Raw genomic sequence first — 18,828 nt, forward strand, 5'->3', positions numbered from 1 at the left:
ATATACAAGATCATCTGCCAAAACACATATGAAGTAGACGTAACAGCTGAGAGGCCACACACACAGCACTGGAGGCATTCCCATAGTGCGCTTACATCAGTGAGAGCCATGGTCGGCTACCCTGAGACAAGGAGAACATCCTGCATGCTGCTTTCGCCTTAGCTGGCTACGCGTCTTGGAACATCAACCTTCAGAACAAGGCTTGATGTTCACACCTGTCAGTCAGAATGTAATGTCTGGGATATAGGGTCACGTCAGCCCAAGGTGATGTCGCCCCCAGCCCTGCCTGTAAGATCTACCGTATAAGATGGGGATCCTAGGGCCCATTCTCTATGCATACAGAGTACACTGAGCACGCCCACTAGAATTGCATTGTGATCTTTGCTGTTGTTCTTGCACATACAGGGCATGTCATCAATAAGATCAGAGCAGGGGATTTTGCTGACAGGGCGAAAATCAATCAGCGAGCACAAAGCAGGATTTTTTTTATGGTTGTTGGTTTGGTCACACCTCCAACCCCCGCCCCCGCCACCACACACACACACACAGACACACTTACTTACACTCACATACATACATATATACACACACATAGATAGATAGATACACACACACCATCTTGTACAATGGCTTAAAGGGGAACTCCAGCTGGAAAAAAAATTCTTTCAAATCAACTGGTGTCAGAAATGTATGTAGATTTGGGGTTTTCTATGGGGATTTGCTACTGCTCTGGACACTTCCTGACATGGACAGAGGTGGCAGCAGAGAGCACTGTGTCAGACTAGAAAGAATACACCAGTTCCTGCAGGACATACAGCAGCTGATAAGTACTGGAAGGCTTAAGATGTTTAAAGGTGAATTAATAAATCTGTATAACTTTCTGACACCAGTTGATTTGAAAGAAATTTCGTTTGCCCCTTTAATTTGCTGTGTAGACAATTTTGGCCCCTTGGTTACACAGCCTATCAACCTTCAACATGTATTAGATCCAAGACCGCACCTCCTAATTTTAGCATATTTTAGACCCCTTAAATGTTAAGACATTGGAATGGAGTGGGGCAGCTCTCTTCGAACTGTCCCCCATGCTGCCCAATCAGGTGCCATATAAAGCCCCCCAGTGATGAAACAGTGAAATGGTTAGAGAAGCATTCCCCCTTTAAGTGGACACCCCCTTTAACGTTTACAACTGCACACAAGGCACAAACCGCATCGGCTCTGCTACATCCACTGTATGTACGCACAGTGACCACCAAGTTAGTTCTTATTTTTGCGTTTCCGGCTGGTCCCATCCACGCGTCCTCCTTCTAAGATGCCGACGGATGAGATAAATAACCCATCTGTCCTCATGTTTACCCCATGAACTTCTTATAAGGGACATTGCTATAAATATGGACCCAATAACAAGATATTTACCGGATAACAAAGACTTCCCCGATTGACTATTGTTTCCTGTTTCACTGTCATGTCAACAAGTTGACAGGATTTAGTCCATTTCCTGGGAAGATGTCTAAATAGACCCGTCTCTTCATTGGAAATGTTTTTGGAAATCTTTGCTATAGGAAGTAACCCCCCCCCCCCCTCCCCCAGACTGACAGGCACTAGTGATGTCCTCCCATCCAATAACACACATGGCAAGATAAAGGCAGGAAAGGGTTATTTTGCTGATGGGTAAATGGAACATTCCTTGGCCTAGAAAACATCATGAGGTTGTAATACAATTTAAAGAGACAGGAGCGTTAGAGAGTTTTTTTGGGTAATGGGTCACTATTGTTTGAAAAAACTTCTCTCTATTTGATGGCCTTTGTGATTCCTAACATGTTTGTATATCACTTCACCCCTTCTCCCAGAAAAAAAACTGCTGTAAAGTCTTGGCTACTAGTTGGCTTACTTTTCTGCAATCTGCTATCCACTGACTGTTGTTAGCGAAATTCTGTCTCTATTAACAGCTAAGTCAGGACAGAATACAGGAAATAGGGGCAGGGCAGAAGAGAGGGAAAAAGGCTGGGGTGTGTACCTGCAAGCTGAGACAGTCTGCCTGCTAAGGATAATCCAAACTGTACCTAAAAGGTAAATTAATGCTTCCCTTATATCTTTCCCCACCAATAAAATTCTGGGCAGCTGTCCCTTTTGTACATACCAGTGTTCTTACTGCTGTATGTCCACTGTGGTGCAATTTTAGTCTTCCCTCCCTCTTACTTTAGCATGTCATCATCATTATCATTATCGTCAGTGCTCAGTGTAACCCTTCCCTTGCTGCTGTTTCTTTCCTTCCTGCTCTCATAGCACCTTGCAAAGCCAGTGCATCAGTAACCCCTTCTACCTCCAGAAGTTATCTATAGCGTTGTTTTGTTTAACCACTACCCCCCAGCTCAATGCCAGCTTGGATGCCACATCCAATTTTCATTGGATGTGACATCTTGTTTCTATCCTGATCACAGATGGTCATGCAGACTCAACTTAAAGGGATACTCCGTCAAAAAATGTTTCCCTTCAAATGATCTGGTGTCAGAAAGTCATATAAATAAGTTAACCTCTTCCAGTATTTATCAACTGCTGCATGTCCTGTAGGAAGTGGTGTATTCTTTCCAGTCTGACACAGTTCCTGACATGGACAGAGGTGGCAGCAGAGAGCACTGTGTCAGACTGGAAAGAACACACCACTTCCTGCAGGACATGCAGCAGCTGATAAGTACTGGAAAACTTGAGATTTAATTAGAATTACAAATCTGTATAACTTTCTGACATCAGTTGATTTCACCGGAGTACTCCGTTAATAGTAGCAAAACCACCACTGTGTAGGTCCATACAAGATTTCAGCCAGTGGAGCTACAGCACCTATAGCAAGCAGAGGTCTCGGTAATGGTGGATACTTGCAATATAAAAGCTCCAGAACTTGCCAGTGTGACCCGAGCACCAAGCAGTGAAGAGTTAACCTGCGAGACGTCGGTGACATTTCATTAGACGCTTGAGTTGCCGCTTCTAATGAGGAAGAAAGTTTTACCTTGGCGTTGTGCAAGTGGGCGGATAGATTAGCTGCACAATCTCGCCTTTTCACACCCCTATCTCCAGAGCCCCCAACGTACAGAGGAAATGAATGTTCTAATCCACAGTGTGCACAGGACGCAGAGTGTGGGAGTGGGAATCGGGGGGCACTGCCTTTTCTTCAGTGGTTACTTGTCGTATCAACTTTGGTTCTGGAAAGGAATTTTAGCTGAAAATATATTCTTATAATACAAGTATCTTATATCTGACCTATTCCAGTACTACTTATAGGTGCTGTATATAACACTCTGACCTCTTCCAGTACTACTTATAGGTGCTGTATATAGCACTCCAGTACTGTGTGTATGTGTGTGTGTGTATAATATATATATATATATATATATATATATATATATATATATATATATATATAATCTGTATACAGCACTCTGACCTCCTCCAGTACTATCTATCTCTCTATCTCTCTCTCTATCTCTCTATCTATCTATCTCTCTATCTATACTAGAAAATGTACCCGGCGCTGCCCGGGTATAAAGTATCAATGTGTTAATTAGATTTATTCTAAGGTGCCCAGGAGGCCAATCTCTGTCCTTGTTTTTTATTGTTTAAGAGGAAATCGCCGGCACTATATGCCCCTAAATACCTGACAGTTCTGCACTGTTTATGTAAATTGTAGCTTATGCACATTAGAAATAAACTAAAAACTTCAAACATCCATCCTGTATACCTGTAGTGTATAGTTGGAGAGGTGGGGGGGCTGTATATCTGTAGTGTATAGTTGAGGGGGTCCTGTATACCTGTAGTGTGTAATGGGGGGGTTGTATACCTGTAGTGTATAGTTGAGAGAGGTCCTGTTTACCAGTAGTGTATAATTGGGGGGGGGGGGGGGCTGTGTACCTGTACTGTATAGTTTGGGAAGTACTGTATACCTGCAGTGTATAGCTGGTAGAGGTCCTGTATACCTCTACTGTATAGTTGGGGGTCCTGCATACCTGTAATATATAGTTGGTGAAGGTGCTGTATACCTGTAGTGTATACTTGGTGGAGGTCTTGTATACCTGTAGTATATAGTTCGGGGGTCCTTTTTACCTGTAATGTATAGTTTGGGGGTCCTGTGTACCTGTAGTTTATGGTTGGTAGAGGTCTTATATAGATTGTAAGCCCTCGCGGGCAGGGTCCTCTTCCCCATGTATCAGTCTGCCATCTGCCTCTATGTAATGTGTTTTGATCTTGTAATGTTCTTGTTTGTTACCCCTGTCGCCTGTATAGCGCTCTGGAATTAAGTGCACTCTATAAATAAATAATAATAATAGTGTAAAGTTTGGGGGTCCTGTATACCTGTAGTGTATAGTTTTGGGGTCCTGTATACCTGTAGTATATAGTTGATGGAGGTCCTGTATACCTGTAGTGTATAGTTTTGGATCCTTTAAACCTGTAGTATAGAGTTGGTGGGGGTCCTGTATACCTGTAGTATAGAGTTGGTGGAGATCTTATATACCTGAAGTATATAGTTTGAGGGTCCTGTATACCTGTAGTGTATAGTTTTGGGTTCCTGTATAACTGTAGTATATAGTTGATGGGGGTCCTGTATACCTGTAGTATATAGTTGATGGAGGTCCTGTATACCTGTAGTGTATACTTTTGGGGTCCTGTATACCTGTAGTGTATAGTTGGTGGAGGTCCTGTATACCTGTAGTGTATAGTTTTGGGAGTCCTGTATACCTGTAGTGTTCTGTAGTATATAGTTTGGGGGTCCTGTGTACCTGTACTGTATAGTTTGAGGGTCCTTTATACCTGTTTGGGGTCCTGTATACCTGTCGTATATAGTTGGTGAAGTTCCTGTATACCTGTAGTGTATAGTTTTGGGTCCTGTTTATCTGTAGTATAGAGTTGGTGGGGGTGTTGTATACCTGTAGTATATAGTAGCTGAAGGTTCTGTATACCTGTAGTGTATAGTTTGGGGTCCTGTACACCTGCCTGTATACCTGCCTAGGGCAGCACCTTGCATGAGCGCAGCACCAGAGAGCAGGGGGAAGGAAACAATTTTTACATTTTTTTAATTTTTCTAGTCTTCCACCTCCTGTTCAGACTTGCCAGAAAATCTAGTGTTTTCGAAGGGGGGTATGGTAGTATTGATCAGGTCTGGTGTGGAAGTGTTATCCAGTCATGGTATGGTGGTATTGGTCAGGTGTGGTATGGAAGTGTTATCCAGTCATGGTATGGTGGTATTGGTCAGGTGTGGTATGGCTGTGTTATCCAGTCACAGTATGGCGGTATTGGTCAGGTCTGGTATGGCAGTGTTATCCATTCACAGTATAGCGGTATTGGTCAGGTCTGGTATAGCGGTGTTATCCAGTCACAGTATGGTGGTATTGGTCAGGTCTGGTATGGCGGTGTAATCCAGTCACAGTATGGCGGTATTGGTCAGGTCTGGTATGGCAGTGTTATCCAGTCACAGTGTGATGGTATTGGTCAGGTCTAGTATGGCGGTGTTATCCACTCACAGTATGGCAGTATTGGTCAGGTCTAATATGGTGGTGTTAAATTCTGGAGCTATTGCCTACCAATCTATCATGATGCTAATTGGTGAGTGAGGGAGGGGCGTCCTCAGGTTTAGCACTTACGGCAGCAGCAGCTGGTAATACTGCCCTGTATACATGTACTGTATAGATGGAGTAGGGGGCCCTGTATATACATGTACTGTATAGATGGAGTAGGGGGCCCTGTATATACATGTACTGTATAGATGGAGTAGGGGGCCCTGTATATACATGTACTGTATAGATGGAGTAGGGGGCCCTGTATACATGTACTGTATAGATGGAGTAGGGGGTCTACCAGTTATTTCTGTGGATGTTGTGAGGTAGCTGCCCTAGCAACCACAGCTCCCTGTGAAAATGAAAGTAGAAATCCTCTTGGTTGCTAAGGCTCCCAACTGCCGTTTCTCCTGGGCAGAGCTGCAGCTGATTATATCACCTGTGTGTGCAGTGTGGAAATTTTCCCATTCACCTCTATGGGGCGCTCTTCTGCATCCCCCTCCTCTCTTGTACATCTGGCAAGGACGGGACCTTCGCTATAACCTTACCGGGCACCCAATGTATCTGCCTGCCAAATTTGGGGTCAAACGTTTCAGGCGTTTGGAAGTCTATATGGGACAGACAGACAGACTTTCATTTTTTATGATATAGATATATGTACTGTATATAGCACTCTGACCTCCGCCAGTACTGCTTATATGTTGTATATAGCACTCTGACCTCCTCCAGTACTATATATACTGTAGATCGCATTCTGACCCCCTCCAGTACTATATATATGTACTGTATATCACACTCTGACCCCCTCCTGTACTACTTATATATATGCTGTATATAGCACTCTGACCTCCTCCAGTACTGCTTATATGTGCTGTATATAGCACTCTGATCTCCTCAAGTGCTATAACTATATATATATATCGCACTCTGACCTCCTCCAGTACTATATACATATATATGTGCTGTATAACACTCTGAGCTCATCAGTACTACTTAAAAGAGCCACAATGCATTGCTGAGGAGTGGTCCTCTGTTCCATATCCTCATCTCAAGAGTGAAAAAAAAAAGTGACGTCACGACCCTGTCTATACCTGAAGGGTCCAGCAGGGGGCGCAGTATATTTAGAAATTACAGGGCCTTTCCTGTACTTTAAGCACAAAATTTAGGAATAGCCCTGTTATTTTTTTTACATGTAATTTCTATATATACAGCACCCTCTGCGGGACCCTTCAGGTATATACACCCGGGTCTTGACTTGTGTGTTGTTTTTTTGTTTGTTTTTTTTTTGTTGTTTTTTTTTAGAGATTGCAGCCTGATCTTCTATTTTGAGGGAAATAGCACTATATGGGCATCTCCCATAATTACTGTACATTAGGAAATTTGCTTATGAAATAGCGTATTAAAAAATAGATTTTAGCTGGAGTTCTCCTTTAATTTCGTTCCTACAATGTAGGGGTTGTCCAGCATACCCATTACTTCTGGAGATTCTGCCCAGAAAACTATGGGCTGGCATCTTTGCAGTGGCTCTAATGTGGATCTGACCAATCTGTGGCAGTAATGTGAATTTCAGCTACGCATTTATTGACTAGTATGGGAGAGTGTTGTGGGCATGCTCTATGACTTCTGTAGGGGACAGGGTGCAGGAAGGGGAGGAGGGTAACTGTGACTATCACCTATTGTGAATCTGTAGATCCTGTCTTATGTGTATATATAGGTGTCACCTTTATTGTAATCCTGCCTGTAATAATAATGAGGTGAGGGCTGAGAAGTGAGGACTCAACATTTTTCTTAAAGGGGTTATCCAGACTTCATCATTTGCCGTAACTTTTGACATGTCAAAATTGGGAATCATGCCAGGTCTCACACCTGAGATTCCAAGATGCAATAGGGGGGAGGGGGGGACACATCTCTCCTCGGCTGTCAATTAAATCCAAGTGGTGTCCTCTTTCCAGTCTGACACCTATTACAGTCTATGGAGCAAATGTTCTGCCGGTGGGGCGCACTGCCACACATTCCCCCCGGGCTCCGTAGTCTCAGGAGTGAGACCTGGTGTGGTCAGTAACATTTCATATGTCTGATGAAACATCAAAAGTTACTGAAAGTGGCAACAACTCTTCAAAATAATACTGTATAATAGAATAACAGTGAGAGGATGATCTGAAGTGGTCTTCCAATTTTTCACTATAACTATAGTGACCCCTACAGGCCAAATGTCATTATTACATGTGAATGGGCTGCAGATTTTCTGACATTCATCCAGAAAACTCTTTCCCTGCATCATATCATTGATGTACACAGTGACAGAATAGTGAGTGCAGCTCTGGAGAATAATACAGGATATAACTCAGGATCAGTACAGGATAAGTAATGTAATGTATGTACACAGTGACCCCACCAGCAGAATAGTGAGTGCAGCTCTGGAGTATAATACAGGATGTAACTCAGGATCAGTACAGGATAAGTAATGTAATGTATGTACACAGTGACCCCCACCAGCAGAATAGTGAGTGCAGCTCTGGAGTATAATACAGGATGTAACTCAGGATCAGTACAGGATAAGTAATGTAATGTATGTACACAGTGACCCCACCAGCAGAATAGTAAGTGCAGCTCTGGGGTATAATACAGGATGTAACTCAGGATCAATACAGGATAAGTAATGTAATGTATGTACACAGTGACCCCACCAGCAGAATAGTGAGTGCAGCTCTGGGGTATAATACAGGATGTAACTCAGGATCAGTAATATAATGTATGTACACAGTGACCCCACCAGCAGAATAGTGAGTGCAGCTCTGGAGTATAATACAGGATGTAACTCAGGATCAGTACAGGATAAGTAATGTAATGTATGCACACAGTGACCCCACCAGCAGAATAGTGAGTGCAGCTCTGGAGTATAATATAGGATGTAACTCAGGATCAGTAATATAATGTATGTACACAGTGACCCCACCAGCAGAAGAGTGAGTGCAGCTCTGAAGTATAATACAGGATATAACTCAGGATCAGTAATGTAATGTATGTACACAGTGACCCCACCAGCAGAATAGTGAGTGCAGCTCTGAAGTAAAAAACAGGCTATAATGCTATGAATACAACACAATGACCACAAATAAAATAAAACATAATGGGGAACATTTACTAAAGCAGATAGGAAGGAGAATGGAGCAGTTGCCTGTAGCTACAATCACATGCCAGCTTTTATTCTGCCAGCCTAGCCCAGACTGTACACAGGGCACATCACCACAAATAACAGGAGCCATAATTGTTCTCATTGCTGAACTACATCCGGACACAATGATTCATGACTCCCACATTACACATCTAAGATCTGGTTTATAACAGCGGGTAATTATACTCTCAGTATTTTACCAGAACATCACTTATAGTGTAGTGTGTATAATGGATTATAGAATACAGGGATAAGGCAGAGGGCTGTGCTTTGTTAACCCTACAGGGGTGTAGATATAGGGAGGGGGTGCAGGGGGCTACTGACAGTCAGATTATTATGAGGATTGTCCCACTGAGTAAATTTGGTCATGTTCTTCTACCTGATACATTATTGTTCAGGCAGTATTATATAAGTTATATTCTTGTATATAGCAGCAGTATTATAGTAGTTATATTCTTGTACATAGGAGCAGTATTATAGTAGTTATATTCTTGTATATAGCAGCAGTATTATAGTAGTTATATTCTTGTATATAGGAGCAGTATTATAGTAGTTATATTCTTGTATATAGGGAGCAGTATAATAGTAGTTGTATTGTATAATGGAGCAGTATTATAGTAGTTATATTCTTGTATATAGGAGCAGTATTATAGTAGTTATATTCTTGTATATAGGAGCAGTATTATAGTAGTTATATTCTTGTATATAGGAGCAGTATTATAGTAGTTATATTCTTGGACATAGGGGGCATTATTCTAGAAGTTATATTCTTGTACATAGGAGGCATTATTATAGTAGTTGTATTCTTGGACATAGGGGGCAGTATTATAGTAGTTATTCTATGAGGAGAAGCTGTTTTATACAAAGTGCATAACTTATTTTCTAGTTGGCTAACCAGTGTCTAATTCTTTCCTGCAGACTCTTTAAGAAACGTCCAGTCTGTGAATCATGGTCCACGCTCCTCCCCTGCAGAATTCAGCTCTACCCACCACTTACTCAGGGAACGAAAGTCGTCTGCTCCCTCACACTCCAGCCAGCCTACCCTGTTCACATTTGAGCCTTCATCAAACCACATGCATCAGACAACGCTCTCTGCGAGTGCTCCCCAGGATTACTTATTCCTTCACCAATGTATGAGCCGGAAAACGGAGAATATGAGGTAGGTCTAACATCGATGGGTTAACTTACTTAAAGAAGTCCAGGAAATTTTTTTATTACACTATTGTATTTCCCCACAAAAAATATACAAATCACCAATATACACTTATTACGGGAAATGCTTATAAAGGGCTTTTTTTCCCTGCACTTACTACTGCATCAAGGCTTCACTTCCTGGATAACATGGTGATGTCACTTCCTGGATAACATGGTGATGTCACTTCCTGGATAACATGGTGATGTCATGACCCGACTCACAGAGCTGTGCGGTCTGTGGCTGCTGGAGAGGATGATGGCAGGGGGATGCTCAGTGTCTCCCCAGTGCCCTGTGTCCCTCAGTGTCCCCCTGCCATCATCCTCTCCAGCAGCCACAGCTCTGGGAGTTGGGTCGTGACATCACCATGTTGTCCAGGAAGTGACATCACCATGTTGTCCAGGAAGTGACATCACCATGTTGTCCAGGAAGTGACATCACCATGTTGTCCAGGAAGTGACATCACCATGTTGTCCAGGAAGTGACATCACCATGTTGTCCAGGAAGTGACATCACCATGTTGTCCAGGAAGTGACATCACCATGTTGTCCAGGAAGTGACATCACCATGTTGTCCAGGAAGTGACATCACCATGTTGTCCAGGAAGTGACATCACGATGTTGTCCAGGAAGTGACATCACCATGTTATCCAGGAAGTGACATCACCATGTTATCCAAGAAGTGACATCACCATGTTATCCAGGAAGTGAAGCCTTGATGCAGTAGTAAGTGCAGGGAAAAAGCCCTTTATAAGCATTTCCCGTAATAAGTGTATATTGGTGATTTGTATGACTTTTGGGGGGCAATACAATACGTGAATAAAAAATTTTGCTGAAGTTCTCCTTTAATGCAGGTGTGCTTGTGGTTATACGGCTAAATATTTTTCATTTCTTTCAGAAGTGCCAGTTTTTCTCAAGCAACCCGGTCCTCCTTTTTCATGCGTAGTGATACGGCTGTACAGAAGCTGGCCCAGGGCTATGGACACTGTCTGAATGGAGTGAGTGGTCAGGTCCATGGCTTCTACAGTTTACCAAAGCCAAGGCGGCTCAGCTCCGAGCTGCGGGATAGCGCCTATGATCTTCCCAGGAGCTTTGGCTCAGACACTCCTACCAAGTCAAGCCTTACCGGACTAGAATCTGAAAATGAGGACGTTTACACCTACAAGACTCCTAGCAATGCTCTATGTAAAGAGTTTAGCGACCTCTCCACGGACGCGTATGACCTTCCAGGGACTCCTCTTTCTGTTTATCAAATACCACGGACCTTTACCTTAGATAAGAACCATAATGCATTGGGTTTAGCTTCCAATGACTTCCACAATGCTCCTCCTCCAAGACCCCCTAAACCAGGTCAAACAGAAACTCGCTGGGGAAGTCCCCAGCAGAATAATGGGGACAATATAGGTGTTGTTACTGTTAACATTCCAAGGAGGAACACATTGCCGGCCATGGAAAACCGACGTCACCGAGGTAAGAGCCTGACAGTATCTATTCTATTATTCTAACAGCTAAAACATTCAATCGAGGCTCTTATATATTAGGTATATACAGTAAGTATTCACTTGCTTGATGTTTTTCCTGTGTTATTGCATTATACATGCTTATTTTTGTATTTATTACATGGCTTTATATGACCCTCCAAGAAGAGATTTGGTTTTATTTATTTATTTATTTTGGGGGGGGGGGGTTAGTTACAACTAGTTTGAATGCAAAGAAGTGTCCTTCCTCGCAGTGACCGCCACCGTAACAACAAGGGCACCAGAGGGAGAAGCGACCCAGTCGTCCAGCAGCCCCAATGCTGCTAGACATAGCCCCCCTGGACTCTGGGCCATACCATCCCGAGACACTGTGCGGCCACAACAATGGCCATTGCATAGGACAAACACCACCACAAAGAGCAAAAGCAAAATGGAAAAAAAAACAACCTTACCCACTCTCTCCAATGTAGTAAAATATAACTACTATAATACTGCTCTATGTTCAAGAATATTACTACTATAATACTGTTCCTATGTACAAGAGTATAACTGCTATAATACTGCTCCTATATACAAAAATATAACTACTATAATACTGCTCCTATATACAAAAATATAACTACTATAATACTGCTCCTATATACAAAAATATAACTACTATATTACTGCCCCCTATATACAAGAATATAACTACTCTAATACTGCTCCTATATACAAGAATATAACTACTATAATATTAAAAGGGTACTCCAAAGAAAAAAAACATGTTTTTAAATCAACTGGTGTCAGAAAATTATACAGATTTGTTATTGACCTCAGTTTACATATCTCCAGTACTTATCAGCTGCTGTATGTCCTGCAGGAAGTTTTGTATATTTCCAGTTCAAGACAGTGCTCTCTGCTGCCACCTGTATCAGTGTCAGGAACTGTCCAGAGCAGGACAGAGGTTCCTGACATGGACAGAGGTGTCAGCAGAGAGCACTGTGTCAGAGTGGAAAGAATACACCACTTCCTGTTGAACATACAGCAGCTGATGGAAGTTATGGAAGACTTTAAATTTTTAAATAGACATAATTTAGAAATAGACCTTTCTGACACCAGTTGATTTGAAACTTTATTTTCTTTCTCTCACCGGTATAATATATATATACCTTGTCTCTTACACTGGTATTGTCTCCTGTATCCGAGCAGCCTCCTCCTGTGAAGCCTACGACTATCCTCACCTTGGAGAGTTCAGCACGGAGCAGTCTGTAGAGTCAATCAACGATGGATTCAACTCGTACCTTGTAAGTGACTTGCTGTATAATCTTATTGTACTGATCTTACAGTTATACTGAGGATACAACTCTGTATCGCGAAGAGAAGGACCTGAAGGTACCATGTGTGCCACTTTATAAAGTATAACAATGACACATGAATATCTGTTTCCTTAGCAAACAAAAGGCTCCATGACGCGCTCAGAAAGTGCAGATTCTGAAGACAACTACGTGCCCATGAACCCCGGGTCTTCAGCTCAGTTCAACTCTGAGAAGCTGAATGAGGATGCCCAGAGCGTGTATATTCCCATGAGCCCTGGTCCTCATCATTTTGATTTCCTGGGGTTCTCTTCAGCCACGCTTCCTGCCCGCAAAGGAAGTACAGCCTCCCTGTGCCAGCGGCCGACCAGAGTCAGCGATATCCAACCTCCACCAGTAAACCGAAATCTGAAGCCGGATCGGAAAGGTAGGCTGGTTTTATATAGAGTGGCACTCCTTATATAAGGGGTCTGGGATGCTGGTCCAGCTGCTACAATGTACAGACCACAGAGGAGTCCTCACAGCTACTTTAGGGCACCTGAGAAGAGAACAAGTCAACCCAATGTGACCCTCGCCCTCTTTTATATGGGCACTGTGAAATTCCCCCATCCAGAAAATTACAGCAATGTTCACAAACAAGGAAGGGAGCAATGTAAAGAGTATGGTAGAAGGTGAAGGCCACCGTGTGTTAGAATGGTGGAGGGTTAAGGCCACCTTGTGTTAGAATGGTGGAGGGTGAGGACCACCTTGTGTTAGAATGGTGGAGGGTTAAGGCCACTTTGTGTTAGCATGGTGGAGGTGAAGGCCATATTGTGTTAGAATGGTGGAGGTGAAGGCCATATTGTGTTAGCATGGTGGAGGGTGAAGGCCATATTGTGTTAGAATGGTGGAGGTGAAGGTTATATTGTGTTAGAATGGTGGAGGTGAAGGCCATATTGTGTTAGCATGGTGGAGGGTGAAGGCCATATTGTGTTAGAATGGTGGAGGTGAAGGTTATATTGTGTTAGAATGGTGGAGGTGAAGGTTATATTGTGTTAGAATGGTGGAGGTGAAGGTTATATTGTGTTAGAATGGTGGAGGTGAAGGCCATATTGTGTTAGCATGGTGGAGGGTGAAGGCCATATTGTGTTAGAATGGTGGAGGTGAAGGTTATATTGTGTTAGCATGGTGGAGGGTGAAGGCCATATTGTGTTAGCATGGTGGAGGGTGAAGGCCATATTGTGTTAGCGTGGTGGAGGGTGAAGGCCATATTGTGTTAGCATGGTGGAGGGTGAAGGCCACATTGTGTTTGTAATGGTGGAGGGTGAAGGCCACTTTGTGTTTAGAATGGTGGAGGGTGAAGGCCATATTGTGTTAGCAGGGTGGAGGGTGAAGGCCATATTGTGTTAGCATGGTGGAGGGTAAGGGCCACCTTGTGTTAGAATGGTGGAGGGTGAGGACCACCTTGTGTTAGAATGGTGGAGGGTGAAGGCCATATTGTGTTAGCATGGTGGAGGGTGAAGGCCACTTTGTGTTAGAATGGTGGAGGGTGAAGGCCATATTGTGTTAGCATGGTGGAGGGTAAGGGCCACCTTGTGTTAGAATGGTGGAGGGTGAGGGCCACCTTGTGTTAGAATGGTGGAGGGTGAAGGCCATATTGTGTTAGCATGGTGGAGAGTAAGGGCCACCTTGTGTTAGAATGGTGGAGGGTGAGGGCCACCTTGTGTTAGAATGGTGGAGGGTGAAGGCCATATTGCGTTAGCATGGTGGAGGGTGAAGGCCACTTTGTGTTAGAATGGTGGAGGGTGAAGGCCATATTCTGTTAGCATGGTGGAGGGTGAGGGCCACCTTGTGTTATAATGGTGGATGGTGACGGTCACCTAGTGTTAGAATGGTTGAGGTGAAGACCATCTTGTGTTAGGATGGTGGAGGGTGAGGACACAAATGCAACGGCCCATCATGACTTTTGTGTGATGCTATTTCTGTCTGTTTTTGCCCTGTCACCAACCAATATCTAGCCATTCACCAAACCCAACCATTTACACATCAAGCCCTTAATCAACCTTACCATTAACCCATAATTTGATCATTAAATTTGTTCACTCTTACCTACAGTACCTCTTCTCATCTATCAATCCCTCAAGCTATTACTCAAGCTGTCTCTCCATGCTTGCCTACCTTGCTCCATCAGTCCATGCCTCCTATGTCTCTCCATCCCTACCTACATCTGTCCATCCCTTCTTCCATTCCTTCATCACTACCTACTGTCCTCACTACATCTGGTTCTCTGTCTAACCCTATCACTACCTGTCTGTCTCTACTTTCATAACTCCCTCCCTCTATCTGCACTGTATGTGCTTCCATCTATCCATCCCTACCACCATGTGTCTGTCCTTCCATCTATGTATCCCTACCACTATCTGTCCTTCCCTCTGATTATTATTACCTCCATGCCACCATTTGTTTGTCCGTCATCTCTCCCTACCACCATCTGCCCCTTTCTCTGACTATACATCACTGCCCCCCAATCCTAGCTATTTCACACCATCTGACCCTCTCCTATCCATCCCTACATATTGACCTCTGTCCATTCCTCCCTCCATTCATCTGGCCCTCGCTGCCTCACAGTCCCCCTTCTCTCCACCTATCAGTAAGATCAAGAATCCACTGCATTATATCTTTTATTCATTGACTTTATTTCACCATCTCCTAATCCCCAGCTAAGCCGACACCTCTGGACCTGCGAGCAACCACCATTATTGATGAACTTCCCTTCAAGTCTCCAGTCACTAAATCTTGGTGCAGACAGACGTAAGTAGAGCCCGTGCCTCCTCCTCCGCCCTGACTGACTGATGGCTTCTGTGATTGATGGAAATGATTCCAGCAGAATCCGTACAACGCAGTAAAATGCTATTACTCTGGTGTCAGAACAATATATCATATACTAATAGTAATCTACAATACTTACAGGCATTCTCTAAAGTCTGGCTCATCTCAGTACTGCCGCCCGGTGTCCACACAGAGTATTACCAGCACCAGCTCAGGGGACAGTGAAGAGAACTATGTAGCCATGGTAGGTGGACTACTGCAGCTCGGTTTCTCTATGTTTGGAGGTGCTTTGTCTGAATTTGGCTCTAAGATTCTAAGAAAATAAATTACCTTTTTTTTTTTTTTTTTTTTTTTTTTTTCTTCAATTCAAGCAAAATCCAGTGTCTGCTTCTCCAGGAACCAGTGGTACTAACAGCCCGGCCCAGAAGAAAAGCACCGGGAGCGTGGATTATCTGGCGCTGGATTTCCAACCAGTGTCACCAAGCCCGCACCGGAAGGTAACTGGTGGGGGACCATAAAGTCGTTTTTTCTCCAGCTGAGACCAGAAGCCCACTGCTTGATTGGTGGAAAATTGATCACATGGCTATCTGTGGGGGTCCGCAATAGGTTACAGCATGGGCTGTGGTTAACCCTATAGTCATTGATTACCATAGTTTGATGTAGTTGAGCATGGAAGTCTATGCCAATCCACTGAACTCAATATTTCCCATACTCTAGTATACCATCCTACAACCTTGGGGCAGTACAGGTGGTAGCCATAGTTATTGGACTCCAATCTAGAAAAGACTGCATACAAATATTATTTTAAGGAGTTTTCACTGTTTTATATACTTTAATTGTTCTGTTCTTTCCATACTCTTTGCCATTTTCGTTTTAGCTGAGGTCATTTCTTACTCTAGCCACATCCAAAGCTGCATATAGAATAGCAGACAAAAAAGACACCATTATACTTACTACTCTCCCAGCTTTTATTGAGTCCTGGATGGAAGGTCCATTGAGGGGATGCACCATTGCATACAATTGCTATTAAGTTGTTTGGAAAAGCTGGGTGACTACCAACATGGCCGCCATTTTGGAATCCACTAAGATTGTCTCCCAGCTTTTCTACAGCCCCAATTGACCACTCTGTCTCCATCTCTGTCAGGATAGGAAAGGACATAAGTGTACCATTCAGAGGTTTTCAATGCTTATTATTTTGCTATCACCCACAGCCCTCCACGTCTTCTGTAGCATCCGATGAAAAGGTGGACTATGTACAAGTGGACAAGGAGAAGACCCAGGCCCTGCAAAACACCATGCAGGAGTGGACAGACGTGCGCCAGTCATCGGAGCCTGCCAAGAGCGCCAAGCAATGATGGCTCCACCCCTCTGACCATTAACAAGTCAGCACCTCCTCGCCGTGGCCAACTGCACTGGACCACTACAATGCTGCTTGTTCTGCCTTTAATATTGCGGAGACCCGACATTGTGGGAGTAGCTCTCCAGCGCACAAATCCATGCTGGTGATTTTACCTCTTTAAGGGGCTTTATAGGTTACAATAGTCAATGCTTCAACCTAGTCCTCACTAAACACTGAAGTGCACTAGCCACACCCCTGCCACCATATTAAAATAAATAAATAAAAGGAGCTCACAACCCCGAAGCCTTCTCCTAGAAAATGGAGAGATGCAACCAGGTCCCGGCTGCTTCCATCATGTGATGTATATGAATATATAGAGCAGAAGCAGGCATCCTTCATAAGGGGATCCGCTGGGGCGGGGTCTATTTATAGTACACACTATTGGGTCATTTTAGAAACAAATTTCTATTTTCTTTTTTTCTTTTTGTTTTCATCCATTTAGCTGTGCCTTTAAAATGCCACAAAGTAAGGTGTCACCTGCGGAAACCGCAACCTTGGTGAACATTTAGGAAAACTGGTACATGGAGTAATAGCCAATAGTTACCTGCAGCCATAGAGATGTTTATTGTTGAGTCACTTGTAGTCACTGTCTCTAGTCACTTTTGAAGCAGCATTCAGAATTGTTTGATGTGTATGAATTATATGTTACACCATACTGTGCTTGGTATAATGCACTGGACATGCACATGGTGGTATTGCATTGTAGGAGATTGTAAACCCTACATCTCCCACAAAGCAGCACAGCAGATGAGCTGCAGTATGGTCACTGAACCAGCAGGGGACATGTGGGTGGCGGCTACTTTTAGAAAGCTAGCAGAAGTCTGCTCCAGAGCTGCATTCAGTGTTCAAAATTGAGCCAGCGCTAAGCACTAGGGATGGTCCGAACCGCCGAGGTTCGGGTTCGGCTGAACCCGAACGCTCTGCATCGGATTCCCGCTGTCTGCCCGCTCCGTGCAGCGGGCGGATACAGCGGGAGGACAGCCTGGAAAACTGGGATACAGCCTATGGCTATGGCTGTATCCCAGTTTTCCAAGCGTTCCTCCGCTGGATCCGCCCGCTGCACGGAGCGGGCAGACAGCGGGAATCCATTGCCGAGCGTTCGGGTTCGTACGAACCCAGTCCGAACCAGGTTCGGACCATCCCTACTAAGCACCCGTTCTTATAAATGTGGCCCCTTATTTTCTTTTACTACTTATATGTAAATCTGCACTTTTATTATGTGGTTATAAAGGGCCCTGAGCAGTGGCCGGCTGCTGTCATCATGTGACTGATGATGTCACTTTTTGCATAGCAATATTGTAATATGGCTGCTGGCAAAAAAATTCTTCAGACTGTTACCTACCGGGTCTTCACTGATGTAACATAGCAAGAAAACCCACTCCACTATAAACCTGTGCGCAGATCATTCCACCTTGACCACTTTGACATGACATTATGTAACTGTTGCCATGGTAACTGCCATCCCATAGCAACACATGAGTGGAACCCAGTTGGTTGTTAAAATGGGAACAGTCTTGGTTTATGCTCCCACGCACCCTGTACTTTCCAATATTAATAGGAAAGGCGTAGTATAGGTGAGGCCTGGAGGGGAATGTGTGTTAAGGGCCGAGGGGAACACCAACAAACTCAAATGTAATAGTTTAGATACAACTTTACCCTCGGTTTCTTAACTGAGGATAAAGTTCCTCAACCATCTTTAGCAGTGGTGCATGGGAACTAAGATTCTCTGCAATAAAAGATAAGCAAGTTAACTAAAGTTGTGTTAACTCTGCCTCTGAGGAGTCAGGATGAGACAAACATGAGTTGTTAACTCCGCCCCTGAGGAGTAAGTATGAGACAAACCTGAGCTAAACATAGAGCTTAAAACTGATGAGCTCTATCACAAAACCTATTCCAGAGCCCTCCCCTATCAATGGTGGTGTCTTAATATGTGACAGAAGGG

The 18,828-nt window shown here is 43.7% G+C and overlaps 1 protein-coding gene across 1 annotated transcript in view; it reads left to right on the top strand.

Annotated features, from left to right (window-relative positions):
- GAB2 (GRB2 associated binding protein 2) overlaps positions 1–17,770 on the top strand; it is a 105,906-nt gene extending 88,136 nt beyond the window's left edge. Inside the window, exons 3-10 of the mRNA XM_069972017.1 lie at positions 9,634–9,874; positions 10,805–11,376; positions 12,576–12,670; positions 12,818–13,106; positions 15,379–15,469; positions 15,629–15,731; positions 15,859–15,984; positions 16,699–17,770. Of these exons, the coding sequence (XP_069828118.1) occupies positions 9,634–9,874; positions 10,805–11,376; positions 12,576–12,670; positions 12,818–13,106; positions 15,379–15,469; positions 15,629–15,731; positions 15,859–15,984; positions 16,699–16,842 (1,661 nt within the window). The 3' untranslated portion in view covers positions 16,843–17,770. The remainder of the gene's footprint in view (positions 1–9,633; positions 9,875–10,804; positions 11,377–12,575; positions 12,671–12,817; positions 13,107–15,378; positions 15,470–15,628; positions 15,732–15,858; positions 15,985–16,698) is intronic.
- The last annotated feature ends 1,058 nt before the right edge of the window (positions 17,771–18,828 follow it).

This window comes from Dendropsophus ebraccatus, chromosome 5 (genome assembly GCF_027789765.1).
Source record: "Dendropsophus ebraccatus isolate aDenEbr1 chromosome 5, aDenEbr1.pat, whole genome shotgun sequence".
Taxonomy (NCBI): Eukaryota; Metazoa; Chordata; class Amphibia; order Anura; family Hylidae; genus Dendropsophus; species Dendropsophus ebraccatus.